This window comes from Drosophila subobscura, chromosome E, assembly GCF_008121235.1.
Source record: "Drosophila subobscura isolate 14011-0131.10 chromosome E, UCBerk_Dsub_1.0, whole genome shotgun sequence".
Lineage (NCBI taxonomy): Eukaryota > Metazoa > Arthropoda > Insecta > Diptera > Drosophilidae > Drosophila > Drosophila subobscura.
The window spans coordinates 5,279,171-5,307,015 of NC_048531.1; the positions used below are offsets into that span (position 1 = coordinate 5,279,171).

A 27,845-nucleotide genomic window follows, 5' to 3' on the forward strand; every position below is an offset into this window, starting at 1 on the left:
CTGTAACCTGGTTGACCAGCAACAATGACGTCTCATTTCGTAGGGGCATTATTTTAACCTTATTCTTTAAACAATCTAATTAAAAGGACTGCTGAAAACTAGCCAGTGTTGTGGTAAATTTATTGATTCAGCATTTACAAGAATAACTTAATTTGCAAACAGTATTGTGTAAAACTGTTTAAAAAGAGCGGGCATAAGTTCAGTATTTTCAGTATTTTTTTGAAAAGCGAGGGTAGATTTCGGTATATTTTTAAGGGTAAGGCGGTATATTTGATCGATAAGTCCGCGGTTACACTAAGTCGGAGTGTTTTTAGCAAACAGAAAAATTTTAAAAGAAACATTTAAAAGTGTCTGATTAGTTGATTAGTTTTGGTTGATTAGTGCGTGTTTAGTGTACAATAAATATGTGATTCGATGATGTAAATAAATTGGTTTCATTCATTTGCACGCAAAGGTTTTCTGAGTAGCGTGCATGAGAGAGACAGCAGCTGGCCACTAGGCCAAACACTTGCACCAGAAAGAGACCGTCATAGTCAGCTAGAAAAGAATCAGTTTGTAGCTGCTTTGCTTTTGTTTGTGTGTTTGGGCATTCACATTTCCCCCATTCAATATTTAATTCACTGGCCGATAATAGCAGCGGTGGCCATACAATGTGCAATAGATAAATGACCGACTTGCGATACATGGGGAGCTAGAAAAGGACCCAAAGGCTTCTTCTAATCAATGCCAAAGGCAGTAATTTTCTACGTACTTACTGCGCGTATGTGTATGTGTATGCGTGTGCCTAACCGTGTGTGCGAGTGTATGTGCGGGAGGAAAAAAACAACTCTGCTTAACCGTTTCTTGTTGTTGTAGCTACATTCTTGTTGTTTTTGTTGTTGTTGATTTGTAGGCAACGGAAGAGGAACAAGAAATATTACTGTAAAAAAAGAGACAAAATAGGAAGATTCGGAAGTATATAGGAAACATCGCAGAGCCGCAACCTGATTAAATATATACATGCATATGCACACTTACAATCGGACATACACACACACATAAACACACGCAAGCACACAGATGGAAGTACATATACAAAGGGCGCAACGTTAAAATTATACAGAAAGGCTCTCGCTTTGCCTTAAAATGGACAATACTGCTGGTCAGGTTAGTAGCCCGCCCGCCCGATTCACTTTACGTACACCCCCATTCAAGTTTGGGAGGAAATGAAAATTTTCTATTCCTCTTTACGGCACCATGCGTTAAGGAGGAGGGGGTGCTCTAACGCAGGCCCTGCTCTTCCCGATAATTTCTTTTCCGGTGCTGCAAATTGATTCGATTTAAATTCAATGAAGGGCAAACCTAAATCCCCTTCTGCCCGTCAGCTGTTACCGCCGCAGCACAGACGAATGGAAGACGAACCCCCCCGACACCCGACATTAACTCGTTCCCTTGCTCAATTTTCTTTGCAGTATGTGCGGAAGAAACTGGCCTGATGGGACATGCACATAGACTAGAAACCAAACCCACTGTTAAGATTTGGCTGTAAATAGTTTCGAATAAGCAATGAAAACCATTACGCCGGACACGACGTCAACGTCGCAGCAGCAGCACCACCAGCAGCAGCAGCAGCAACAACTTCTCGTTCCACAAGCAGAAGTGCAGATGCAACACCAGCAAACGATTATTGCGCCGCCCCTGATAATGGAAGCCACGGCGCATGTGAATCTCGTGGACGATGATGAAAAGGATCCGCTGGCGCTGGAGCATACGGATGTGGTGGTGTCGCCAACTACCAAGCACTCACACAGTCTGAGGTTAGTTCTCATTTTGAGTCTTGTGTCAAATGGAAATACTAATGCACTGATGTGTTCCTTTCCCGCCTTAGACGCCACCTGCCACGCATAATCGTGAAACCCATACCACCTGACAAGAAGGCCACGGCGCCAAGTGAAGATCCGCTGCCGGCGGCACTGCCAGGACTGACACCGCTGGCATCGCATGCTGCCTCGAATTCTGCTGCTCCTCCCGCACGCATGTTTAGCAGTCGGCGCATCCAGCAACAGCAGCAGGCGAAGGCAGCAGCAGCAGCGGCGGCGGCCGCCGAAGCAGCGGCAGCAGAAGCAGCTGCCCAAGCCAATGCGGGCCAGCTATCCACGACGTCGCCGGGCAGCAAAGGTGCCGCCTCCTCCTCGCAAGCCTCAACGATGCGCGAGGTGCTGGCCTCTATACCCGGGTTCAGCGTAAAGCCGCGACGTCGCAGCAACAAGAAGCTGACAACAGCAGCGCAAATCGAGCAAACTAAGGACGGAAAAATCGATCTGGAGACACCGGACTCCATATTGGCATCCACCAATCTGAGGGCGTTGCTGAACAAACAGACTTTCTCGCTGCTACCCCCGCTATATCAATACCATCTCATTCAGCTGCTGCCCAGCGTCGATCGTGAGGCCAGCGTAGTGGAGCCGCAATTAATGCCTCCGCTAGATCAGCCGAGCAGTAGTGGTGCCAGTGGAAGTGCCAGTGGAAGTGGGAGCTCATCCTCTGAGGCCATTCGACTAACTGCGTCGTGCCTGAATAATGAATTCTTTGCCCGCGCCTGTCTGGAGTGGCGGGAGCGATTGAGCGAAGGAGAATTCACGCCCGAGAATCAGCTAAAGCTTAAGACGGAGGCAGAGCGCGAGAAGAACAAGCTTGACCCGTGGAAAGTGAAGCACTTTGAGCCCTACTGGGGTGAGAAGAATGCCAGGAATGGCCCGGGTGTGCCTGCCACTGCTAGCAAGCTAAAGCTGGAGAACGACGAGGAGAAGCATCGAACGACAACCATTAAGAGTGAGCCCAAACCACCAGCGACAACGCAACAAACACAACCACAACTACAGCAGCAGCAGCAACAGCAGCAGCAACAGCAGCAGCAAAAGCAACAAGCAACATGTGATAATGAGACTGAATTGAAATTTGATTTGGTAAGCAAAGGTCTGTCTTCGTGCTTGGAACTGTACTCTGACCCATTCATTCCTTTCTTTCAGAGCACAAAGTGCGAACCGACAGCAGCAGCGAGAACAGCAACAACTCCGCCAACTGAGACTTGCATTCAGAATAGCTTAGTAGTGACAGAGCAACAGCGTCGCATACTCAAACGTCCGTCGAGCAGCCCATCGCGTCGCAAGCCGACACCAACAATAATACTCGAGGACGACGATGATGATCCCATTGAGCTGCAGCTGCTGCCAAGCACATCCAAGGAGAGCAAACAGATGAAAATCGAAGCTCCGTTTGTTCCTTATTCGTCGTCAGGGAATGCTGTTGTTGCCACTGCACCGCTGCCACTGCCGCTGCCGCTGCCGCAACCGTCGCCCACCATCAATCGAGATATTGTAGATCATGCCACAACGGTGATAGCTGCACCAATCAATGAGGTGCGACAACAACAGCCACTTATCAACAGTACCTGTGTTAAAATCGAGCCATTCGACGAGTGCAATGAAGAGTTCATTTCCATTGAACATGCGGATATGGTGGAGCTTGAAGCGGCAGCCACAGCTGCTGTCACGCCGCCAACCAATCCCGAGGCGGAGGTTAATGATTTTGTAAGCTATTTGGAGAGCGTGGAGCTAGTAACCAAAGGGACATTGGATGCATCCAATGAGACAGATTCCACAACGGCAGCAGCAGCAGCAGCAGCAACAGCAGCCAGTCATGATTTCGTGTTTGCAGATACCATTGATCATGGTGAGACATCTTTTGATTACTGTTTGACATTTTCAAGGGTTATCCTCCCCCTCTAACGCTTTTCCTTTGTGTTCGTTCGTGTTCAGCATATTTCCACAACCATCATACAGACATCAATCACACCTTCTTCACATCATCGTCATCGTCCAACAGTAATACATTAATGCCACCATATCCTTAAATACACAGAAATTCAATTGATTGTATCCTTTTCGTTGCATTCACAGTGGCGCATGCGGCAATCAACAAACTGGAGGAGGAGCAGCACTGCATTAAGCTGGAAGACTCGCCCGTTTCTTCTGTGGCCATACCCAGCTCCATTTGTAGCTCCACTCCACCCAGCTCGATCACGTCCACCAGCTTCACATCCTCCTCATCCGCTTCGCTATCATCGTCGTGCTCGAGCAGCAATTCCAGCTCCATGCCGGCCACTGTAACGGCACCCACAACCACCTCGTCATCATCGTCGACAACTGTAGCCGCAGCCTCAGCAGGAGCCCCACTGTCGCTGGCTTCAGCGGCAGAGTCAACACTGGCCGATGTCCAGGCTATGCTCTCGTCAGTGGTCACATTGCAGCAGCAGCAACAGCAGCAGCAAGAGCCGTCTGTGGAGTTGAACTCGAGCGAGATGTATCAGCATGTTCAGCACGACTGGAACTTTGGTGACATTAAGCTGATGGCAACCACGCCCCCGAGAAGCTCCCAAGCAGCGAGGGAGCAACTGCAGCAGCAGCATCTGAACCATGAGGCTATTAATCTGATGGATGTCGTCAAAGAAGAAGTCATCGATGACAATATGCTGGACAGCGATGCGTGTCAGGAGTTCCTCGATGAGGATGAAGAGGTGGAGGAGGAGGACGATGATCTTGTTGAGTGTATCGACGAGGAGCACCAGGAACAGCAGATGATGGACGTCATGAATGACGAGGATGGTGATGCAGTGCGGGAAATAGTGGACAAACTGCAGCAGCATCAAGAGCAACAGCAGCAGCAGCATCAGCACCAACAGCAGCAGCAACAACAGCGGCAGCATGTGCATATCCAGGATGTGGTGCACTTGCCTCAGCATTCGTTTTTGCCACAGGCCCACAACGAGTACGCGAATGAGGTGAGTTACAGACCGAAGTATGATGAAGAATTGCAATTATCGCTTACCTCTCTTTGTCTATAGATTACGCAGGAGATTCTTTGCGACGCCGTGCCCATGTCAGCTGCCGAAATGGAGGTGTCCAGCACCGTGATCACCAACAGCAGCAACAGCAACGACAGCAGCAACAATCTGAGTCACAGTCAGCCGACGCAGCCACAGCAGAATACTCCAGCGGCTGCGCCACAGCAACGACAGATTTTGGTTGATTCGAATGGTCAGATAATTGGCAACTTTCTGATGCAACAACAGCAGCAACGTCAACAGCAGCAGCAACATCAACAGCAGCAGCAGCTTCTTCAGCAATTCACACTGCAAGCAGCAGCCGCACAGCAACAGCAGCAGCAGCAACAGCAGGCGACGAGTAGCAATGCCTTGACCAAAACTCTGCCGGTAACGCTACGCAATGGAACCCAGCAGTTTTTGTCGCCCAACTTGCTTGCCCAGCAGCAACAGCAGCAATTGGAGCAGCAGCAGCAGGCAGTGCAACAGAAGCAACAGCTGCAGCAATTTGCACTGCAACAGGCACAACTGCATCAGCGGCAACTTATGGCTCAGGCTGCCAACAACAATCTGCTCCAACAGCAGCAGCAGCAGCAACAACAGCAGCATCAGCAGACTGTTGTTCCGGCAGCAGCGCCTCAGCCTAAATTCATAGCCAAGCCATTGAATATTATTTCCATGACGCGGCCCGCCGCCAATGCATCGCCCACCACGGCAGCAACAACAGCAAACAACACAACGATTCCGTCCGCCTATGCTAATGTTGTTGCCGTAACAGCCGCGCCACAGCCACAGCAACAGCCACCACCGCCATCAGTCGCAGCATCAGCAGCAGTAGCAGTGCCCCAGCAGTTGCCGCTGCCCCAACCCCAGCCACAGCAGCAGCAGCTCTCTAATAGCAGTATGCAGCAGTTGCCAACATTGCCTAGCGTTCTAACGATGAAAACTCTACCTCCCTCGGGTGTGCCGACGACCATAGCCCAGCAGCGATTGCAACCGAAGATGCCGACGGGCAAGGGACGCAAGGCCACCAACAATAGGATGCCCCCAGGAGCCGTTAATCTCGAGCGGAGCTATCAAATCTGCCAGGCCGTCATCCAAAATAGTCCAAATCGTGAGAATCTAAAGGCTCAGCTGCGTCCGCCCGGGGCCATACTCAACCAGCAACAACCACAGCCTCAGCCCATGCCAACGGCAGTCAGCACAACTGTAACACCTGTGAGCAGTCCCCTGAATGTGTCGAATGTGTCCACTGTGGCTGCCACACCCATGTCAAACATGACGGCGGTTAGCGCGAATGTGGTCGCCGCACCAGCGGCTGCAGCACCCATTCAGAATATGATGAAACCGGAGGAGCTACTGGTTGGAGGTGCCGCTGCCGCTGGAGCCCTGCCCGCCGGCCTGCCGGCCAATTTGATGGGCGTTGGACGTCCGGGAGTGTACAAGGTGAGTACAAGGTTCTTATTAATATTTCCTTTCGAGACTAAATTTGCGTCATCTGCAGGTTATTGGTCCTCGCATGAGCGGCTTTCCGCGTAAGAAATATGTTCAGAGGAAGCCATCACCCACCACACTGATACGGCATGTGTTTAGTCCAGGACCTGGAGCAGCCAATGCCACGCCCCAGCAGCTTCAGATACTCCAACAGCAGCAGCAACAACAGCAAGCGGCTACGTTGCCAGTGGCACAAACACAGCCACAGCCACCGGTGGCACCAGAGCAATTGATCCATCAGAACGGCAGTGGCCAGTATGTGCTGGTTCATCGCGCCACTGTGGGAGCGGCCGACAATCAGGCGCCCAGAGCGTCCAGTGCCCCGCCACTGCATCAGAATCAGGTAAGTGATTGGAACTAATCCTCGAAATTGAGTCTCTAATTGATATATTATTGTGTATTGGCAGTTTGTCACCGTTCAGAATCCGCTGCACAGCCTGAATGGCCTGCCAATGGGCGGACGCGGGCGTCCCGCTTCGGTGGATAATACAGCAGGCAGCGGCAACGTTATGGCGCCAGCAATAGCCGCACCCGAGGTCCTGCACCATCACCATCATAATCACAATCACGAGCTGCAACATCAGCAGCAGCAACAGCATCATCATCAGATGGGAAATGTTGGCAATGTGGGCGCCGCCGCGAATATTGTGCGGCGCAATATCGCTGCAGGTAAATTGGTGTATTATTAGTGGTTAGCGAGGTACGTCTTTCAAATCACCTTCATCCCTCCTTCAATCTTGAATGGGTTCAGTCATGAAACCATTAATAATTGGCACGCAGTCATTAGTTTGTTGCGTAGATTTGTTAGAGTTACTCCGTAACCTAGGGCCCAGCCACAGGTTGGTTCTGTCTTTGGTTCTGTTTTTTAATTGTATGGATAGAGATCACTTGCATGTTTCATCAGGTGTTCATTCAGATGTGAACTCCCCTTTAAACTCGTTTATGTTTTTATAGAATTTATAATTTATTAGTAAGTATGTAATCCAGATGAGAATCTCTTTTCTTCAGTGTTTCATATATCAATATTTCTTTTCTTGACAGGCTCCAACATCACCTATATCGATGGCAACAACACCAATTCAACAGCTGCCGCTCTCATGGAAGCAGCTGGCAACAATTACATAGTGACGACAACTGCAGCACAATCACCGGCCACACCAACAGTCATTCAGCAGCAGCAGCCACCGCCGCAACAGTCGCAACAGCAACAGGCATTGCATCCACTTCTGCATCTGCGTCAAAGTGGGGAAAACACACCGCCAGGCAGCGAGGCCGTCACAGCAACGGCGAACAACTGCGCCTGCTCGCTGAACGCAATGGTTATTTGCCAGCAGTGCGGAGCGTTCTGTCACGACGACTGCATCGGTGCGGCCAAGCTGTGTGTGTCCTGTGTGATCAGATGAGAGCCGGACCTACTGCCCAAGGCCCAAGTGGACAACGTATTATAGGAATATAGAGACCCCTACCCCCCATAGACATGTAGTTGCAATGGCTATATACATATGAGTATGTATCGCCCCCATAGGCAGACAGCGATTATGATTTTGCGATTGATTTGTGAGGCAAAAGCATAAGAGCGCAAGTGCCAGAGGCTTACGCACAGCAGAAGCACCAACATCAGTCCTGTTCACAGGCACAGTCCCAGCCCCTGGTGCACACACAGAGCTAGGGCAGCAGATAGATATAAATAGATGTGTATAATTTAGATCGTTCAAAGACCCATTGTAAACTAAGTAAGTCCTCCTGAAGCAGAAGGAGGAGTAGAATGGAAGAATGCCTAAAGGGCAAACAAACGAGTGTTGTGTATTTTGTGCTTGTTGCATATCCCTAAAGATACTCTCTGTTTTTGTGATTGTTTAAGGATATCTAAAGCACACTATAAAACAAAAACAAACAAAAAATCTATAAACTCTCAGTGTAATTACAAGCAAAAACATACAAAACAAAAAGAAAATGGAAAAACAAGAACAAGAACAAAAAGATGACAACAAAAGGCAAACGTAAAGCATAAAAAACAGATTAGATTATATGTAATGTGTACATATTTATGTTTAAATGTATTATTAAATGTACTATATGGATAGAAATCTTGGGCTGGACATAATCCCTATGGCCCCATGGCCGCCCCAATGATGAGTATATTTTTATAATTTATTCGCACACGTGCGAAGTTCGGTTGGTTCGTTCTATGAATATAAGAACTTCATATTGATATATATGATATATATATATATATTTTACTGTGTAATTTATAAACTAATCGGAGTGTATATCTTCTAGGCCCAGCGCCCAGCTCTTAAGTTCTAATTAGACTAAGTTTAGTATTCTCCACCAGACAAATCACCCACACACACACATCCACACCCCCACACATCCGAGCCTAGAAACGACTCTCCATATCCACACCATTTCTTTAGCATATAGAGCATACACGTAATTCTAATTCACGCAAATGATTTCAAAACAAAGCCCCTATACATTAAGCAAAACTGTTGATAAAATACATACAAAAAACAAAAACGCAATGCAAATGATTAACGAAAGAACGATGACAGTAACAGCAACCTATGAAACCTATGAAACAAAACACTGCAAAAAGAGAACGAACACCATATAAAATATAGCAAGTAAAAATCCGAAACAACAAAGTAACGATTATGAGATGAGGTTAAACAAAATTCAAAAAACAATACCTAAGCAATGAACAAGAACAGAACATTTTGCTCCTAGATGCACTCACCGCAAAATTAACCAATACATAAACATAATTACAAATAAATTTGAGAAAAAAAAAGAAAGTGATGTTGGAATTTTGTAAGACACTGTTCCCAGGGCAGAACACTGCAGGGTGCAGATCTACATACATATATCGAGGCTGGACTCTCCCCACTCTGGCCATCCAGTTTGTTCCTTTGGTAAATTCCTTCGTTGCTCCTCAATTACTGACAAAATAGTTTTGGTTTTTTATAATTTTACAATTATTTTTCTTGTTTTATTAGGGAGAAAAAAATGTACAACTTTGTTTTGTTCGGATGGTTGTAATTTTACTTTACGAAATACTCGTATTCAGTCCATTTCTAAATGTTAGAAATTCTCTAACTAAGCACAGGGTGTTGGGATTAGGCCCTGATATCCTTGTAGTGCTTCTCCTCATCGCTCTTGTCCAGCTTGATCGAGTACTTGCCGATGAGGGAGCCCTCAACGTCGGCCTGGCCATCGGGATTGAAACGGGGTCCATCGCCAATGTCCTGCATCTCGTCCTTGAGCACCCTGTAGCCATTCTCATCGGCGATGTAGTGAACGGTGCGCTTCACGAACCCATCCGTGTAGCTATACGATCCCTGGACCGTCGAACCATCGCGCGTCTCCGTCCTCGAGTTGGAGCCATCGTTGATTTGATCGTCGATGTTGGAATTGAAGGAGTACTGTGCACTTTCGTTCTGCTGGCGCTCAAGCTCTAGTCTGTCCTCCTCGGTCTGGTCGATCTGAAAGTGGGGGTAAATACGTTGCATTAATTAACCTGATCAAGGTGAGACGCACGCCCCTTTTTTGCCAATAAAATATTCATGTGTGCCGAGAGAAATAAAATATGAATCTGATCTCAAGGTGAAGATCGCATCATTTCTGTTCGGACTGTTCGACCTGTGGATTTACCCTTCCTGTTGTATGACATCATGATGGAGGTTAAATATTGACAAATGACCCAATAAACCTTGCCAACTATTGATCAAATAGACATCTGTCGGATGCACTTGCTTTAATGATATTTGTGCCATACGCAATGTTTATGCAAGCCACAAAAATCATGATCTACAATCCCTAGCCAAGATTTGTTGGCCCACTTGTCGATGCATTTTATCGCATAATTAACACGACTAGTTACGATCGTATAAACCTATTTCATGTCTGCTCCAAGTATGACTCAAGAGGCGAAACGAAAACGATCGCTGCGATGTTTTGACACATTTACTTCTCCTTCCCCAAGTGTATTCAATTTGTCTTATGCTTGAATGCATGAACGGAAATAGTAATTGAAAGATGTGATGTGTCGATGTATTCCAGTTATCTGCTCTCTTGGGTTGGGGTCTTAATGGTAGGCTAAATGCGCTACCAGGCAACTTCTATGAATTCTGCACTAGACATTTAATTCGATACTCAAATAAAGGATGTGTATTAGTTTCTCTCGTTTATCATTCTCGTTTATAAATTGAATGGCTAGGGACATTCCATATTCTAGATGGAATTTACCTTCGGGTAGCGTCTACAGCTGTCAGTTATCCCGATCCTAACTATATGTAAATTCAAAGTCAAAATGATAAGTATTCGCTACTGTTGCTGCTGCTGTTGTTGGGGTGGAATATTTTTCCTTTCCTTTGTTTTAGTATCACGCTTAGAGGCGAGGCGTGGCAAAAGGCAAGGTGGGGAAGTAGTCTTAATAAAAAAACTTGCAAAAAAAAAGAGAAAAACTAAACGAAAATAAGTTGAAAACTTGTTCGGGCAGATCGGCCGTATCGAAACGGTTGTGTCCGCGGCATATAAAGCCCGACGAGCGGCAGTCGATGTTGACTATAGTTACAAAGCGGACGTTCAACTGTTAAAATATCACAACAATTATAATCATGGGTAGGCTGATGCCAAATGCGGAACCATAAAGAATTTGGCTTTAATTTGCATTTACATTTACATTTACAGTCAGACTGTGCTTTTTATCTCTCTTGATTGCCGCATGTGTGGTGGCAACACTGGCTGCTAGCGGTAAGTATAGCCTTAAGCTTTCTTGGAGGCTTTTGCTCATTTTGTGCACTGCCCAACAGATTGCCCTTCCTCGACCAAAGTCCAGAACTGTACGCCCAAGTGCCTGCACGACAGCGAGTGCAGTGCCATCGGTGGCAAGTGCTGCCCAAATTTGTGCAACGGCCGTAGCTGTGTCCAGCCCAACCAGCTGGGCAACTCTGGTGGAGACCAGTCGCCCTTTGGCAGCAAGAACTGTAAGTGCCACCCACTCATATATCACAGCAATCCACGAAAAGTAGCATGGGCATCCCTCCAGTTAATCTTTGTGGATAAAGCAATCTACCTAGTCCTCACAAAAGGCTGCCCCTATAGCTGCCATAGCGATAATCCTTCTGGAGATTCGTTAGCCTTCTTAAATAGATTTTCTAACATGATTTCTCTTCCTTTTAATTCCTAGCTGGAGCTACGGGCAGCTATTGCGGCAATGTCAAGTGCAGCAGCTTCGAGAAGTGCGATATGGATCGTAGCACCAAACGTCCCAAGTGCGTGCGCTCTTGAGAACCCCAATCCCAATCCCAATATAACCACTAAAACGCACAGACAGCAACGCGATTAAACTCATTCGTTTGTCACTAAATTGATATTTTTCTTGTGTTTTTTTCCTTTGTTCAATGGAGTTTTCTCTTTTGTTTAACACTCACGGGTGCGGAGAGGGCAACGGTGGCCAGCAGGCTGGCGATCAACACGAATTTGAACATTTCGATTGGGTTGATGAACTACAACTCTTCACTGGGACTGGAACTGGATGTGTTGTGTTGTGTTGGCGCTGCAAGTGACTTTGTACTATGGATCGTTGGCTGGCTGGGAGCCGGGCTTTTATATCACACTTGAGACCGAACCGGGCCAAAAGCAGCAGCAGCAGCAGAAACAGCACCAGCACCAGCAGCAGCAGCAGCTGCGTCAGCGTCAGTGTTGCCTTTTCCCCTGCTGCCACTTGTCCAATTTTGGGCTTTGGCTTTGGCTGTTTACATATTTGACAAGCCAAAGAGATCTTCCCCCTTACCAGATCGGCCCGAAACTTTGGATCTGTGCGAGCATTTGTGGTTGGGGAAAACTCACAAAATTTCAAATGTAATTTTGCAATCATTTAAGAGGTCTCCGAGTGGCCTGGGCCTGAGCCTGAGTCTGAGCTCTGAGCTGCAATTCGGTTTGCTTTGCTTGGTGTAGATGGGGCCGCCCTGAAGAAGATTGAATGGGAATCGGAGCATTGCGTAAGAGCGCCGCATGGTGCGGCTCGAACTGCGTTCCATCCCAGCTTCAAGGTCAGTTGGTCAACCAGTTTCGGTCTCGGCCAGTTCCAAAAGGTGCACTTACTCTACTACTTACACATTCTGTTTCATCTTCTTGCATCTGCTTCTCGTGCAAGCGATCTTTTTTTCTGTAGTGTCGTGTTTTTTGTTGTTGGTTGTTGGTTTTTGGTGTTTTTTTTATGTAACTTATGTAATTGATGTGAAGTTTTGTGCAAATTGAAAGCCTCCTCGATGGTGTGTGTCGGGCCGGCCTGTTGTGTTTGTGCTTTATTTCTCTTTCTTTCGCTTACGAGGAAGTAAGTGGAGCATTACGTTGCGTCTGGGGGGCACCCTTCGGTTAAGGCAACGCCATAACCACTCACCAACAGCTGGGACCCTGCCTAGTGATTGGGCCTGACTGGAGCCTGCGACGGGGAATGGTACTGCAATTTTCGGCATCGCCACAATCTGGAAATCTACAGTGGAGCGTACTGGCAGGATATTGGGAAATCTAAGCTAAAGCAGATAAAATATTCAATGAAACATGGAGAAAAAAGCTGAAAAAATATGCAAGGAATAAATTTGATCATTTATTTATATATGTATATTATATTCAGTAAAGTTCAAACGTAAGAATTATTTCTTTAATTAATGTTAATGCTTCCTTAGTCGGCATTTTAACCATAATTTTTCAACGCAATAAGCTGAAGTTAATGAAGCTTGAATCATACTTGATTGTGTTCAAGTTTTCTGTTTTATTTTTAATTTTATCAAACATTTTTTTAATAAAATTTAATTTGCCTTTTCAAATGCCAAGCAATTGCCATAAAATATACTAATTGAAAGGTCTGAGTACTCTGTTGACCTGTCCAAAAGTGAGTTCTGAAGAAGCTAACAGAAATTTTATCACGTATGACAGACCATAAGGTAACTGTAGTTCTACCAGTGGCACCGATTTGGGCATGCCTAACCCGATTCTGGCCCACTGTCCGAGTGGTTGGTTTATTTGCTGTACATCCGTTCGTTCCACTTTCGATTCGTTTCCCCATGCAGAGCTACCACGGATTCCCTCCATTCACCCACCTGCAGATCACCTCTGCCGCTGCCCCTTTCACTCTTGAATTTCTATGAATCGTATGGAAGCATATGGGTGTATGGGTGGTATTGTAGATGTAATAACAGTTTAGTAAACTTATTTTGCTTTTATTTGTGTTATTTCAACGCCGCAACGTTGCAGTGGCACGAATTTCGTTTGATAATATCCAGGCGTCTCTCGGAGATGGAAGACAGGGGTTTACTTTTGGTTGTTGCGATACACTGCCTGAGTGGGTGCATTTGTTTTGAAAGATTGACTTTAAATAGTTTAAAACTTGGTCAAATTGGTAAAAGTTTCATTGACATTGAAAAAGAAACAAACATTTATTTATTCTTTTCATTTTGGCATACAACTCTGCTTTGGAAGGGTATCACAACTTCGTATACACATAGAGACCCTACTTTCTTGTTGGTTTTCGCTTATGTTTTGCTTGAAATTGAAATCAATATAAAAAGCTCAAGGTGAGAGACCGCACCAACTCGATGTAGTCTTCGACTCCACACACCACACACCACACGCAACGCCCCATCATCGTTGGCATGGTTTACCGATAATTTTATAATTATACTCAGCTGCCTTAATGATGGCCAATGATGGCAGAGTGACAGGAAGAGAGAGGGAGAGGTACAGGCCCAAGGAGCAGGGGGGGCAGGAAGCTTCAAACATTTGTTTACGACTCTATTTGGACTCTTCGTCCGCCCTGCCTGCCTCTGTCTTCACAAATTAGCACTCTCCTATCACCATCACCATCTCCTGCTTCCACTCCCCTCTCCTCTGGCCATTTGCATGTTAACACCCAGAGCCGGAGAGTGGGAGAGCGGGAGAACGGGACTCGACTCTCTTGGGCGTTACATTGACAAATTGCTTTGGAGCGCTATCTTTTACCGCCCGCTCTTATGCAAATATGCTTTTTATTTTGTTTTATGCGCGTCTTTTTCGGGCCTGGTTTGCCTGCCTGCCATGGGTTTGGCCGGCTCTTGGATTTAGCTCAGGGCTGTGGCAATTTGACATTTTCAATCAAAATTTGTTAATTATTTATTGGAGTGGAGACAATGATGATGACCCAGCCATACAAATGATGTCTGTGAGGGCGACTCGCGTTCGCCTTTGGCCGCTATTTTGTCTTCGCCGCTATGGGTGATACAATGACCTTTCGATTTGCATTTTGAGCATTATCGATCCACACGCATAATGGGAATTATGTTAATCAAATGAATAATTGGACCAAGATACGTCAATTGATCGGATTGAGTGGGTTTGCTGTTGTAGGGGATCAATTTGTTTGGTTACCATTTTCATTTGGATGCAGATATAAGAGCTAATGCCAATGCTATGTTTACTTTCGATAGAATTATTATTAATATTGGCCTTTTGCAGTTTAAGCTTTGAAGCCACCTATTTTCATCTTGAAATAAATCCGATTTAAAAGCCAACGCATAAATTTCGCCACTTTAACAGCCTGTCCTCGCACTTGGCACCAGACACTGTTTAGTATAAATGTACATATGTACATATGTGCATATCTATATATTTCTACATATATGTATGTATGTATGTATCCGCATCCATTTCAAGGACAACTTGGCAAAAGTAAGCCGCAAAATGTATACATATATATACAGTATACATACTTATCTATATTTGACAGCTGACATTTAGAAGAGAGGAGTATAAGAAGCTTGAGGTCGCTGCCGTCGCTGGGTGCGTGTGCTCTTGAGGAATGCAATAAAAGAAAATGTGCGAAAAAAAAGAGACAGAAAGAGCAGCAGCAGCAGCAGCAGAGGCTCGAATTATGCACAGACACACACACACACAGTCGCATTTGCATGCAAAGAAGCGAACGCAAAGCGAGAAGCTTGCCGAAGAGAGCTGAAGAACGGGACAGACAGGGACAGAGTGCACGCACATAGCAAATATATTTGCACAAGCAGTTCCAACTACACCAACAAACACACAGAGATTCGCGAGTCTTTATAGGTAAATATGTTACTGTAAATGCAATTACTGCACGCAAAAAGAAATTGGAACAAATGGAAGCTTCCAGATATCGCCAGGCAGGTTTGACGAGTTGGTGGGTTCATGTTTTTTGTTGTGTGTTTTGTTTTGTAAATGAAATGATTTGTAAAACGAGTTTAAGTTAGTAAAAGTATAAATAGATTGCAAAATTCAATTGGACACTGGAGCATTTCTAAAATATATGTGCACACCTTGCAAGTCGAGTCTTAACTTTTGTATAACCAGTGCAGAGAATTAATGCTTCTTAATTGATTCAACTTTGTTTCCACTTTAAATCGGGAATCACTTGCACACTGCAGCAGGTACCCACACAAAAAAAAAGAAACTTGTTCTCTCTTGGTCTCTTTTACGCTCGGTTAATGTTTCATGGTCTCACGTCCCGACTTTAGCCATCGTTAATTGCATTATTCACAGCATTTTATTTCGCTTGTGCTCTTTTTTGGTTGCAATTTTTTACTCGACCTACCCCAAGGCTTATAAAGCTTTTAGGCAGCGCCCGAAGGCTTTATAGCTGAGGCCGGCAGGGGCTCCTGCAAACCCTCTCACCTGCCAGTGAGGGAAGGAGCAACCGAAGTTGAAAGCGATACTGTGATGAACGGGGGAGAGAGAGAGCAAACGGCCCTATCACAAGTAATTATGAACAAAAGACAGCAAAAACATCAAACTATGATTACGGTGTTTTTATTTGTTTTTTGTTGACCACAGGAGGGGGTCCATAGTATTATGATGGGTGCTGCGCAGTGTGCAGTGTGAGTGCAGTCGGAGTGCACAAGTCAGGATTAATTGAGTCGTATGGAAAACCAGAAAAATGATCCTTTGCCAGGTCACTTCGGAATTTATGTTGGATTCTTGCGTACCTTATTGTCTTTATTAAACTATTATTCTTGGGAAAATTTGGAAATTCAACTTTTGTATCCTGAAAATCGGCAATAGATCACTTAAATCCGATGTAATTCCTTAGATATGTTACACACCATTTATCGTGACTCGTTGTCATCTCTAGTTTGCTGACTTAAATTCATCTTTAAAGCTGAAGTGCCTGCCTGATGGTTGTGTCCCTGCCAAGGCAGCATTGACCCTGCAGGAGGCGAGGCACAAAAACACAGACAGAGACACACGGCGACATGTGTAATTGTGGCAGCAATTTAAGCTGCATCATGCAACATCGCCAAACCGGAAGCAAGTGCACCACAAAACACACACAGAGGAGACACACACACACACGCACAGGAGGCACAAACGACTAACAAGGGGCAGGATTGTGGCTGGGTTGGGGCTGGATGTGCAACTTCAGGATGGCCCTTCTGCCGGTGGCTGATGCCTTTATTAAGCCAGCAAATAAAATCCGAATGCTTCAAGGATACGCCCGTCTGTCTCATGCATAGTCAGGAGCAACAGCAGCAGCAGCAGCAGCACCGCCACCTCCATGGAACTACATAGAAGTAGGAGAAAAAGCAGAGACAGCAGCAGCAGCAGCAGTCGCATCCTTCACATGTTTTGTATACGATCTGAGGCAGTTGCAATTTATGCACACAACTTGTCAACGATGGAACGGTGGCTGGAGGGAGTAGCTTACAAGTGCTGCATTGGTTAGCCCTGATGGGGAGGGAAGTGAAGAGGTGGCAGGTGGTTGGGGAAGAAGGTGGATAGCAGCAAGCAATTTGCACCGCACAATGCGTTGACACACGTCGTCCGCAAATGTGCGGCCAGAAGACAATAGAGAAAGGCACACAGGCATCCTGGGGAGCGACCAAGACAGACCTGATCCGGGTCTGAGATGCAGCTTCGTGCCTCATTAAGCCAGAAAAGTGTCAAATGTCCTGGGTGGCTGCCAATGCCAGCAACAACACTTCACCCTGGGCCAGCCACTCCAAGTGGCTTTAATTTCGAGCTCAAATTTACGACTGTGTGCCAAGGCGAAGGTTCCATTCACACCCATTTATCCTTGACGCTGTACTCCCCCACCTTTCACCCTTTCGCCCACCCAGCTTCATAATTCACACAAGTGTTGACAATGAAAATGAAAATCCCATTAAAATGCAATATGTTGCAGCAACAGAGAGACAGCACTGGACAGGACAGGACAGGACAGGGGACACTGACACTGACACTCCAGCCAAGCGGCAAGGCAACTTGGCCAAGTTCAATATTTATATGGCCAACAGCATTTTCGCCTGTGAAAATGCACACAAACTTTATGATTCGATTTTCTGTGCAAGTGTTTTCCTTTAGTAATTCAGTTTTGTTGTGCACAAATTCAATTGAATTGAGGGAAGTGCATGAAGAATATTATTAAATTCAACGAGACTAGTGTTGGAAGTTGCGCAATTCTCCTAAAAGTATGCAGTGAAAAAAGGGTCAATACGCCAGGTGTTCAAGCAGCCAAAACACAGATCCTCTTGCAAACTTACTTCAGCTGTCTAGCATGAAATGATAGTAATATTTGCATACGAGCAAGATTTAGCAAACATTTGTGAAGGCTCAGACTTTACGGTGCTCCGCGGACTACGCGTAATCTCCGCTATCTGCAGCCATATAATTCTCTGATATTAAACAACAAAAGCTACTGTACACACTTTGTTTAATCCTCAATCATGGACTTTCCCATAGTTTCGGGCAGAAAAAATAGTAAATAAATAAACGTGAATATGGCCCAGGCGCCGGAGAACCACATGGTAACCGATATGCCCCAGTGGAACATCATCAGTGGAAACAGCTTTAAAGTGGCAAAGATTAACAGACTCATCCACACCACCGAAATGGAGGTGGCCAGTGAGCGTATCTGAATAGAGAGAAGGAGGAGAATAAGTTGTCAGAAAACACAAGCGGGAGTACGAGTCATACCTTGGCCGGAAACAGCTCGACCAGCTGGAGAAAGAAGAGAGCGATGAGGCCAATGTTTGCCAAGTAAATGATGATGATCATCAGCACCAATGGCAGCCAGTTGAAGTCCGTGAGATCATAGTGCTCCGCGCAGTAGGTGAAGCATCCAAAGGCAATGCAGCCCAGGCCCACGCCCAAATTGGAGATCAGCATGAGCAGTCGTCGTCCCACAATGTCCACGATGAGGGTGGAGGTATAGACGCCAAATATTTGCACTATGCCCACAATAATGGTCGAAGTGTTGGCATCCAGGGCCAGGCCGGATGAGGCAAATGTATCGGACATGTAGTTGATGAAGCTGTACACGTTGCAGCACTCGAGTCCCAGGCAGAGCACTGCAGCGGCCCCAAAGGCCTTCAGGGCGGGCCGGGTGACTGCAAGAAATGCACATGAGCTCTAGCTACAGGGAGCTGCAATTTGTTTGCTTACTCAAGTCCTTGTAGCTCAAGGGTTCCGAGTTCTGGCACTGCTGGGCCAGCACAGCCATTCGAAGCTCTTCAAAATCGCTCTTCGATCTCAGTTGTGCCTTTTGGTCTGTTGGATTTTTGTAATAACCAAAAGATTTCTCGGCTGCACTCAGCTGGCTGCGCTTGAGCAGATATGGCGCCGTTTCGGGCAGCATTAGATTGGCCAAAAAGTAAGCAATTGGCAGGCAAATGGCCAGTATGGGCACCACATGATACGGCAGATAAGTGCTCAATACAAAGCCAGCCAGCACGCCAAAGTTATACGACAGCATCACCATAGAGCAAAGAGCACCTCGAATGCTAGAGATGTTAAAGATAAATCAATTGCAGTGCTACAAGCATTAACTGTGCACTCACCTGGTATCGGCCAGTTCGCTGATGTATATGGGAAACACAACAAATGCGGCACCTCCCGTAAATCCGCACAGGAAACGCGCTGCATAGAGATAGACAACATTCGAGGCAAAGTAGACGAGAATCCACAGGCACTGCAGCGGCGAAAACTCAATTTATTTAGAGACTTTTGTGTGCAAAATCCAAACAAAACTCACCGCATAGGGTACCGCCAGAAGATAAATGCAGAACTTTCGGCCCGCACGTTCCAGCAGCAGGGCAATGGTCAGATTGGCGTACAGACTGCCCAGACCGATCATGGAGCCCAGCCAGGACACCTCAGCGATGGTCACCTCAAATTCAAGCGGTGAGTCTGTGGATTGGATTTTACCCAGTGTCGGAGAGAGCCAACCCACACCCAGTCCATGGCCGAAGGTTATGATGTTCACTGTCCATCGAGTAGTAGAAATCATCATTGAACTGCCATTTTCTTTCCCATTTCCCCCCCACTCACCGATCGCTGTGGCCAACAGCTGGTAGCGTGTCCTTGGCTGCAGGAGGGAGTTCTGAAACATCTTTGCCATTGTTTTCTTGTCTGTCGCGTGGAAGCAACTCAAGGCGAATGCCAGGCCGTGTACTTAAACAATTTGATAAAAAGGCAACAGCTGCGGCTAGTCGGTTACGAATTACACCCTAAAGATAAGTCGGGAGATGGGGCACTTATTGACTAGATTTTCAGCTTAGGTTTGTCCCGAGGGGCAGACATTTCACAAGATAAACATTGAATTTCGCGTCCCAGATAAAAAGCGGGGGCTTGGCCGTCTGCTCTTATGTTTGTAATAGGCACAATCTTTATGATCCAACGGGTTCCAGATTGTTAGAGATGTAAACGGATTATTCTGGAGAATCTGTTCGGCTGACGACACAACCAAAATCTTTCCAAAATAAATTACAGTAATAAATCGTGGATTAAGTTGGCTCAAATGTGATTTTTTTTTCATTTCTATCTTGAAATGGATTAATTGCTGATGCATTTTTGAGCAGATAAACATTTGCCTAAAGGTGCATTTGCATATTTTCATTTATTATCAATATTCATAAATTACAAACACACTTGTGCCGCCCCCAAGGCTAACAGTTCGCAAAGCAATTATTTCCAATTGAATCGCTTTAAATCTGGAGAGAGATAGAATAGAATTATGCACAAATTATGGCAATCTTAATCAACATCTAACAGTCCGCCTGCCATCTCCTCCCGCAGGCAGGTTAATCTGGATAAACGTTCCTTTGATCATATTATATTTAACACACACAGGTTACAGCACGACTTCTGACTTCATTTTGCACATTTTAAATTTGTGTAAAGCATTTTCTCTTGCTATCAATACAGGCAGTTGAATATATATTTATATTTGGCAAACATTTCCTTCCTGCAAGTGCAGTAAAACTTTGCTGAAATTGCGTTCATCGCATAAAATAACACATTTTCCAGCTCGTTGGGTCCAGCGCTCAACGGCAGCGCCAGCCAAAATGTTTAGGGATTATGCATAAAATGTTTGCTCACTGAATTTGATGGTGCTTATGTGATGATTCCCCACAAGTGCACAGACATACAACAGACAGCATTCACGTGTATGTCTGCATGTAAACAACATTCATAACGCATCAAAGGATTCTTAGGAGAAGAAAAGTGCCACAGACTGTGACTCTTTCAATTGTTGTATCTTTTGCCAACAAAATTCAAAGTTGAAACATAATTTGAACAAAGTGTGTACACATTTATGTGCATTTCTGTTTAGCCCCAACTGCAACTATTGTTTTCAGCTTTAAATATTTTTTGGCTAAATAAATTGAATTATTTTACGCAACAAACCCCTCAGTAGACTATGCCAAACACATGGAGTAGGAGTATATTTTTGTTTCATCGTGATTCTGCTTGCTTGTTGCTTTTATTGGCTTTTGTGTGCTCTTCTTTTTGCTTCTGTTTGATGTTTGCCAAACTAATTTAGCAGAAGCAACACACCAGCGAAATCGTGCACTGTGGAGCAAGGGATGGAAGGGCGGCAGAGCACAGGAATGGAATGGCAGGGAATGGCAGGGAATGCCGTAACGGCGAAAGTTTTCCTTCGTTCGGTTCGGTTTAGGCGGGATGGAAAAGTGTTTGCATATCAAGTATACGCAGCGTTGATTGGATTTGTAAACTGACCAACAACTCGCACTCCACTCGCAGCATAATAATCATCATCGTCTCTGTTTAAAGCGTACAAGGGGGGAGAGGGTTTTGAGTGGAGTTATCCTTGGCACGTCCTGCAGGCATCGGTGATGTCAATGTGGCTGTGCTGTGGCTGTGGCTGTGTCCGTGTCTGGTCCTGTCATGTTCACCTCAGACAGGCAAATCTGACAAGATATGGCATCTGTTCTCCGTGCCAGTCGCTGGCACATATCGATATTGCATTTACTGGCTCGGCTGCCACATTGCAGATGGCTCTGGGGGGTCTGAATGGGTTAACACCTCCACACAGCCATAATCGTTCACATTCGAGTCGTAAAGAGACACATATTATGGCCACTTTATATTGCCAAAGGCAAAGCCAAGTTGTGTGCCCCAAGGACACCCACGGGTATGGCCAGCATTAGCTGTCTATTCCTTTCCCCCCTGCTCCTTCTGTGTGCACGATTTGACAATCGTGGCGGTAGCATTTATTGTCACACAATATGTGGCCAAAGAAAGTGAGTGCAATATGTTTTTTGCTCAACTGCCATGCCAAGTGCGAGTACTTCATGGCCCATGGGCATGCTGGATTCTGCTTTATCCGCTAAAGATTTTTATTTTGTGAGTAATGTTACATTTGTACCTGTTGCTTGACCTTTAAAGTCAATGAGTAATTTTTACTGCTTTTATTTCTCAAGTTTCGAAACACCAAAATAATAATTGGTTTTGCTAATTGTTCGCAGTATTTTATTTATATTTTCCATCACTGTGTTGATTACCCTTTCAATGAATATTTTATTTTGATTCATAATTTGTTTATTTTTGCGTTTTTTTCCACAAATTCTTTCCTATAAACGCTGTAATTTTTTGTATTTTCATTTATCTTTCTCTGAAGCTTCTAAATAATATATTCTGCATGTTTTTCTCGCTAAAATTTTCCAAGCTAAAGAAATTTGGAATCTCTCAGTTCTGTGCAAAATCATAAAATAATTTGTAATAAAGTTCTGTGGCTGCCATTGCTGCTCAAACTTCATAGGCCGACAGCATAGGTGACAGCAGTAGCTGACGTCATAAGTTTATGCGTGGTGCGGGACAGGAAGTGCTGTAGAGTGGCGGAACTTAATTTACGGAAATTGTTAGTTTAGGAGAAATTATGGTGTGGCGGCAGCGCGTCGGAGTAGCTGAAAGAATGCAGCAAAAGCAAACAGAAGAATTTCAAAAGCTCCCTCTCTCACGCTGCCTCGGTTGTTGGTTTGTCTACACCAATAGCTCCCCCTTCGCTTGCATTCTCATGGAGCTAATGAATTTATGCTGAGAGGCAGAGAGTTGATGGCCATGTGCTCCTATTAGTAGTTTCAGAGAAAAGTTCTCAAAGAATTTGTTTATACATATATTCGAGTAAGGTAATAACGATAAATAAAGAAAGGGTTTGTCGAGTGGCTAAAGTTTGGTCAAGAAAAGGGACAGGTGACAGGCACTGACAGCACCTCTGCTGTAAAAGTTATTCGAAAACTGCTCACAACAGAACACAAAAATCCATCAAAGTTTCCATCACTGCAATGAGAGACACGGAAGACAGACACAGCGAGAGCAAAGAGAGAGGGAGAGGGAGTGAGAGAGTGTGGACTGGGGTGGGGCAGCCACTGATAGAGCCATCGAAGAAGACAACCAGAGAACAGAGAAGTGAAAGTCGCAGCTGCCTGAACGAATGCCTCTACTGAAAACTCGCATAAAAAAGAGCCAAAATTATGTATGAGGCATGGCATGTGCATGATTGATTAACGTTGAATGAGTGGGCGGAGCTCTATATACATATATAAAATATAAGCAAAGAAATTGAGAAATAATCCCAAGAGCAGCTGGATGGTGGCCATGGGACGTGTCTGGCTGGCACTTAATTAGAGGCGCACCGGAAACGGAAACGAACTGCACGACCAGCCAGCGGTGGTCCTGGGCCACAGCCACAGACGCAGACAGAGTGGACTCGTCTGGGCTCGTATGCATTTTGCATGGGTCTGGCTCTCGCCTGGAAAGGACCACAGGATGCAGCAAGCTGAATGCTGTTTGGACGTCTGTTCATGCATACAAACTAATGACAAAATGGAATTCGTCTGATGTCCGCTAACATTTTGCTCTTAATTAAATGAGCTAAATGCGTGCAAATATTTTCGCATTTATTTAAATAACAGAAAAAAGCATAAAGCATTTCCCCTAAGCATTTTTGCTCACCTTTCTGTATTTCAAAATGAATTTAAACCCAGACAATGGCAGAAATATTTGTCCTGAAATTCTTTTGGCTAAAAAGGTTGCTGCTTCTCCAGTCAAATTCCTTTATTCTCCGACACTGCAAAACAAAGTTCTGCTAACATTCATTTCAAATAACATTTTCTGTTTTCTAGCATTATTTTCTTCTTGCTGATTTGTTTTGCATGTGAGAAGCCTTCGGGGGGGTGTCTGCCAATGCCACGGGGCGGGAGTCGCAGCTGCTGCCATGACATACATATTTCGCTTTTATTGTTTGGGGGAGTTTTATCTGCAAAGACGCATCATAATTGCGGCCGCGCCGCAGGAAGCACACAGGAAGTAAAAGAAGAAGGCCGCCAAATGCGGAAGGGGGTGGGAGCAGAGGGCAGCCAGCCAGCAGCCAGCCAGCCATTCCTGTGCATAATTGAAATTCCAGCCTAAACGCGTTTGTGGCACGGAAATTGCGCGCACAGAGAAGCGGACCACCCCCCACCCACAGCAGCAACGCATCGCCGGACGACGCCCCAAAAAAGGATGCGGATGCGACAGTTTTCAAAACGAAACAGCAACAACAAAAACATAACAAATAGAATGCAGCAAACAAATAATAATTTAGTTGCATTTATTTTAATAATAATTAAAATTTCGTATATACATATTGCTGTTCCTTTTACCTGCTGTTTACATTCAAATGAGTTTTTGGCCAATAATTAATAACCGAATAAATAAAATTCCCAGCGGTGACATTCGCAAATCGTTGCCACCCCAAAAACGTAATTAATTTCCAACCAAATAACAATTATTATGAGGCCGCACAGCAGGTGGCAGGTTGCGTGCTGTGTTTGCCACAATTATAATAGTGGTAATTACATTTCGAGAACATATTACTCCACTACGCTCTGGGGGATAAGCCTTTTGTGCCGAATATGCCCTAATTTGCCCTTCTACTACATAAATGCATTTGATAAATGCATTTCCAAATTCAAATTTGAATTGCGCGCGCCCAGCTGTTGGCTCTGGTGTTGCCACCTGGTGCGTGGACCCAATAGAGCGCGCGCCGCACTGCGCATGCGAAGGCTTTCCCACAAAAGAGTATACAAGTGTCTTTCATTATTTCCAGTGAAGTTTTGGATGGCCAAGAGAAGTCCGTCAGTACCAGCCGAGCTATCAAAACGCATCCACATTCGCGCGGGCAGCGGATCAACTGCATTTATTGTGCATTGACAACAGTGCAACGCGAACAAAGAGCGAGCAAACAGCAGCTACTAAGAACTAGTGAAATCACACTGACAAACGCTTACACCGTTTGATAGTAAAATTACAACCATAAAATGTAGAAACAACTGTAATTCAAAGTTTTACGCGCGTTCGTTCCACAACAGCAACAAGCGTGGCAACTCTACTTCCCACTCCCGCTCTCGCACTCTCGCCAACAGTGAATAACAACTGTTAACTGTAAACAAATGTTAACGCTTAACAGTTAAGCAAATGTTTGCGAATCAACAATAATACGCGAACAGGGTGACCATTTACAGTATACCATATTTGTAGTTTTCGAGGATATAGGGCATTGTATTTCTCAAATTTCCTCCTTTGAAAATTTCCCTCCATATATCGAGGAGTCATTATTAATGTTTAAAAACAGCTTAGGAAACTGAAATAGGAAATAGGGTATACATAGGTCTACACCAACGGTTGACATTCAACAAGTAGTCAAATGACGTAGCTTTCCATTCCTCCTTACGTTACATTCTTACGTTTTATGCTAATTTGTTTTGTATCTACCTTTTTAGCAGCATCCTCATTTCGCAATCAACACAATAAAAGGAAGTCAGGAAAATTAGACAATCTTGTGCAGAATTAATTCTTGAATAGGATAGTGCTAAGAGTTCCCTTTCAGGGAAACAATATAATTCGTTTCCTATTTTGTTGCGGGCGCTATTTTTAAATAATTATCAATGTTATCAGTTAACATACATGTTGTCTCTTTTAATAATTTACATACTGAAGTCAAAGATCTCTTGCTTCCAGAATGGGTGGTTTGAATGGAAAATTCAAATACAAATTTGTAAAATATAAGGTCAGGAAGTATACAATCCAATAAAAAGTAGTATTTAAAATAAGCCAAATTGATTCTTTAAACAGATTAAATTATTTGTTCAGTGTTAAAAGTCTTTGCAAGCTAGTAATATCAAATAGAACATCAAAATCGAGGAATCTGATTTAAGACTACTGTATATTTTGAAAATGAAAAAGTATATTTCGGTATATTTTCGAGGCCCTGACGGTATATTTTATCGATAACTTCGCGGTCACGCTGCCATCCAACATCCAATTCGCTGTAGCGATTAAATACCGAAAAAAAAAATGTTTTGTGTGTGTTAATTGTTTATAAAACAAATAGAAACCCGGCAATAATGCAAAGAAACGCAATAATGATGTCCGCGTGTGTTCATGTGTGTGCGTAAATGTCGCGGATATGTTGTCGCTGGGAGACCGCGAGAAGTGCCGTCGCCCTCGTCGCACCCTCGTTCCCCCTGACGTTCTCGTCGTCCATGCTCCTCCCATTCCCAGCCCCTGCCCGCTGCTGCTGCCCGCCGGCGACACCCCACCGCTGCCCTGCTGCCCCACACTGCGGCTTCTGGCCCACGCCAGGAAATGAATAATCACACAAAGTTTATTAAAATATAACCTTTAAATTGGAAACCACAACAACAAGCAACAGCAACAAACACATAGTACGGGGAGATGTTCAAGATCTGCTAGTAGGCAAGTGTTATCAGCTGGGGGCGGGAGCCAGCCAGAGAAAAACCCCACAAACAACAAGGCAAAAGAGCAACCACCAAAAATGCGTGTGACTTAAGAAAGAGTGTTGTTATTGTTGTTGTTGCTGCACTTGAACCACGCAATACGCCTCCCCCCACCCCCCAATCGCTCTCTTTACCTGTCTGTCCCACGCGCTGTGCACACAAGAAACAACCGTTAAATTGCTCGCAGAACATTCCCCTTGCAAAAATAGTAAATAAATACAAAGCGAAAACGGGACTAGCAGTAAACCAAATATAAGAGACAGAGAATGCAGGCCAAAAAAGCGTTATATTCTCGTCATTGTGAGCTGCGCCTTCCTGGCCTACGCCTACTTCGGTGGCTATCGGCTGAAAGTGTCGCCGCTGCGTCCACGCCGCGCCCAACACGAATCGGCCAAGGATGGGGGCGTGCAACCGCCGTACGAGCAGCTGCCCAGCTTCCTGGACCATGCAGATCCACTGGGGCCACTCGTCGGCCACGGGAATGGATCTGCGGCAGTTTTCGGAGCACTGGGACACAACGACTCGCGTCGCAGTCGAGGATCGGATTGTAGGATGGAGACCTGCTTCGATTTTACACGCTGCTACGAACAGTTCCTCGTGTACGTATACCCGCCGGAGCCGTTGAATTCGCTGGGCGCTGCACCGCCCACATCGGCCAATTACCAGAAGATACTCACTGCCATTCAGGAGTCGCGCTACCACACCAGCGACCCGACAGCCGCCTGCCTTTTTGTGCTGGGCATGGACACCCTGGACAGGGACTCCCTCTCCGAGGATTATGTGAGAAATGTGCCGTCGCGCCTGGCCCGCCTGCCGCACTGGAACAATGGCCGAAATCACATCATCTTCAATCTGTATTCGGGCACCTGGCCGGACTATGCGGAAAATTCGCTGGGCTTCGATGCAGGCCATGCCATTCTGGCCAAAGCCAGCATGAGTGTGCTCCAGGTGCGTCATGGCTTCGATGTCAGCATTCCGCTATTCCACAAGCAATTCCCACTGCGGGCTGGCGCCACGGGCTCTGTGCAGTCCAACAATTTTCCAGCCAACAAGAAGTACCTGTTGGCCTTTAAGGGCAAGCGGTGAGTCTCAACCATTTAATTGTTCTCTTTATTCGCGTTTTTCTTTTCATCAATTTAATTGTGAAATGGTTCCCAGGATCCCCAATACCGCATCGATTTGCTGTCTGATGCTCGTGCTGGGCTCAAACTGTGGGGCATCTCTGCTGTCAAACGATTCGATTGCATTGCAATTAAAATGCGTATCCCATTGGTGGGGCATGCATGCAGCCTTGGTCTTTAATCTCACTCCCCATCTCTGCCGGCCATCAACCATTCTTCGACTCCTGGAGTGGGAGGGAATGCGTCTGGTGTAGTCAGGCGGCAAATTGCAGGTTGCATCCATCT

General features: G+C 45.4%; 5 protein-coding genes across 8 annotated transcripts in view; 3 read left to right on the forward strand and 2 right to left on the reverse strand.

Annotated features, from left to right (window-relative positions):
• The first annotated feature begins 281 nt into the window (after nt 1–281).
• Nucleotides 282–8,839, forward strand: LOC117891048 (polycomb protein Asx). 4 transcript variants are annotated; one of them, XM_034796218.1, is made up of 11 exons: nt 282–419; nt 893–1,146; nt 1,452–1,796; nt 1,868–2,945; nt 3,009–3,711; nt 3,798–3,863; nt 3,939–4,819; nt 4,883–6,307; nt 6,366–6,698; nt 6,763–7,024; nt 7,397–8,839. In XM_034796218.1, exons 3-11 carry the CDS (start codon nt 1,546–1,548, stop codon nt 7,756–7,758), a joined length of 5,361 nt encoding a protein of 1,786 aa, XP_034652109.1. In that variant the 5' UTR covers nt 282–419; nt 893–1,146; nt 1,452–1,545; the 3' UTR covers nt 7,759–8,839. The 4 variants fall into 4 exon arrangements, with proteins under 4 accessions (XP_034652109.1, XP_034652111.1, XP_034652112.1 ...); XM_034796220.1 differs by lacking the exon at nt 3,798–3,863; XM_034796219.1 differs by lacking the exon at nt 282–419 and having other exon boundaries at nt 437–1,146.
• A 492-nt stretch (nt 8,840–9,331) lies between these two features.
• LOC117891053 (larval cuticle protein A3A) lies at nt 9,332–11,944 on the reverse strand. The gene is made up of 2 exons (XM_034796225.1): nt 11,791–11,944; nt 9,332–9,840 (listed from the first exon to the last, which is right to left on the reverse strand). Exons 1-2 carry the CDS (start codon nt 11,845–11,847, stop codon nt 9,475–9,477), a joined length of 423 nt encoding a protein of 140 aa, XP_034652116.1. The 5' UTR covers nt 11,848–11,944; the 3' UTR covers nt 9,332–9,474.
• Nucleotides 10,841–11,677, forward strand: LOC117891054. Its single transcript, XM_034796226.1, has 4 exons — nt 10,841–10,978; nt 11,048–11,110; nt 11,170–11,343; nt 11,547–11,677. Exons 1-4 carry the CDS (start codon nt 10,975–10,977, stop codon nt 11,645–11,647), a joined length of 342 nt encoding a protein of 113 aa, XP_034652117.1. The 5' UTR covers nt 10,841–10,974; the 3' UTR covers nt 11,648–11,677.
• A 6,110-nt stretch (nt 11,945–18,054) lies between the features above and the next one.
• LOC117890214 (facilitated trehalose transporter Tret1-like) lies at nt 18,055–20,513 on the reverse strand. Its single transcript, XM_034794947.1, has 7 exons — nt 20,509–20,513; nt 19,688–19,763; nt 19,392–19,621; nt 19,198–19,328; nt 18,803–19,140; nt 18,335–18,747; nt 18,055–18,272 (listed from the first exon to the last, which is right to left on the reverse strand). Exons 2-7 carry the CDS (start codon nt 19,755–19,757, stop codon nt 18,072–18,074), a joined length of 1,383 nt encoding a protein of 460 aa, XP_034650838.1. The 5' UTR covers nt 19,758–19,763; nt 20,509–20,513; the 3' UTR covers nt 18,055–18,071.
• A 6,142-nt stretch (nt 20,514–26,655) lies between these two features.
• LOC117889768 (exostosin-1) overlaps nt 26,656–27,845 on the forward strand; it is a gene marked incomplete at its 5' end in the record, with an annotated part of 63,532 nt that continues 62,342 nt past the window's right edge. Inside the window, one exon of the mRNA XM_034794230.1 lies at nt 26,656–27,521. Coding sequence (XP_034650121.1) covers nt 26,656–27,521 — 866 coding nt within the window. The remainder of the gene's footprint in view (nt 27,522–27,845) is intronic.

Bases quoted from the DNA above. Each gene is read 5' to 3' on its own strand.
- LOC117891048 (XM_034796218.1), top strand. From the start codon at position 1,546: ATGAAAACCATTACGCCGGACACGACGTCAACGTCGCAGCAGCAGCAC. The intron at 3,712-3,797 runs GTGAGACATCTT...GTTCGTGTTCAG, and splicing joins TGCAGATACCATTGATCATG to CATATTTCCACAACCATCAT. The intron at 4,820-4,882 runs GTGAGTTACAGA...CTTTGTCTATAG, and splicing joins ACAACGAGTACGCGAATGAG to ATTACGCAGGAGATTCTTTG.
- LOC117891054 (XM_034796226.1), top strand. The intron at 11,111-11,169 runs GTAAGTATAGCC...ACTGCCCAACAG, and splicing joins GGCAACACTGGCTGCTAGCG to ATTGCCCTTCCTCGACCAAA. The intron at 11,344-11,546 runs GTAAGTGCCACC...TTTAATTCCTAG, and splicing joins GCCCTTTGGCAGCAAGAACT to CTGGAGCTACGGGCAGCTAT.
- LOC117891053 (XM_034796225.1), bottom strand. From the start codon at position 11,847: ATGTTCAAATTCGTGTTGATCGCCAGCCTGCTGGCCACCGTTGCCCTC. The intron at 9,841-11,790 runs GTGAGTGTTAAA...CCCCACTTTCAG, and splicing joins CCGTTGCCCTCTCCGCACCC to ATCGACCAGACCGAGGAGGA.
- LOC117890214 (XM_034794947.1), bottom strand. From the start codon at position 19,757: ATGGCAAAGATGTTTCAGAACTCCCTCCTGCAGCCAAGGACACGCTAC. The intron at 19,622-19,687 runs GTGAGTGGGGGG...CTCGATGGACAG, and splicing joins GCTGTTGGCCACAGCGATCG to TGAACATCATAACCTTCGGC. The intron at 18,273-18,334 runs GTATGACTCGTA...CTCTCTATTCAG, and splicing joins TCGAGCTGTTTCCGGCCAAG to ATACGCTCACTGGCCACCTC.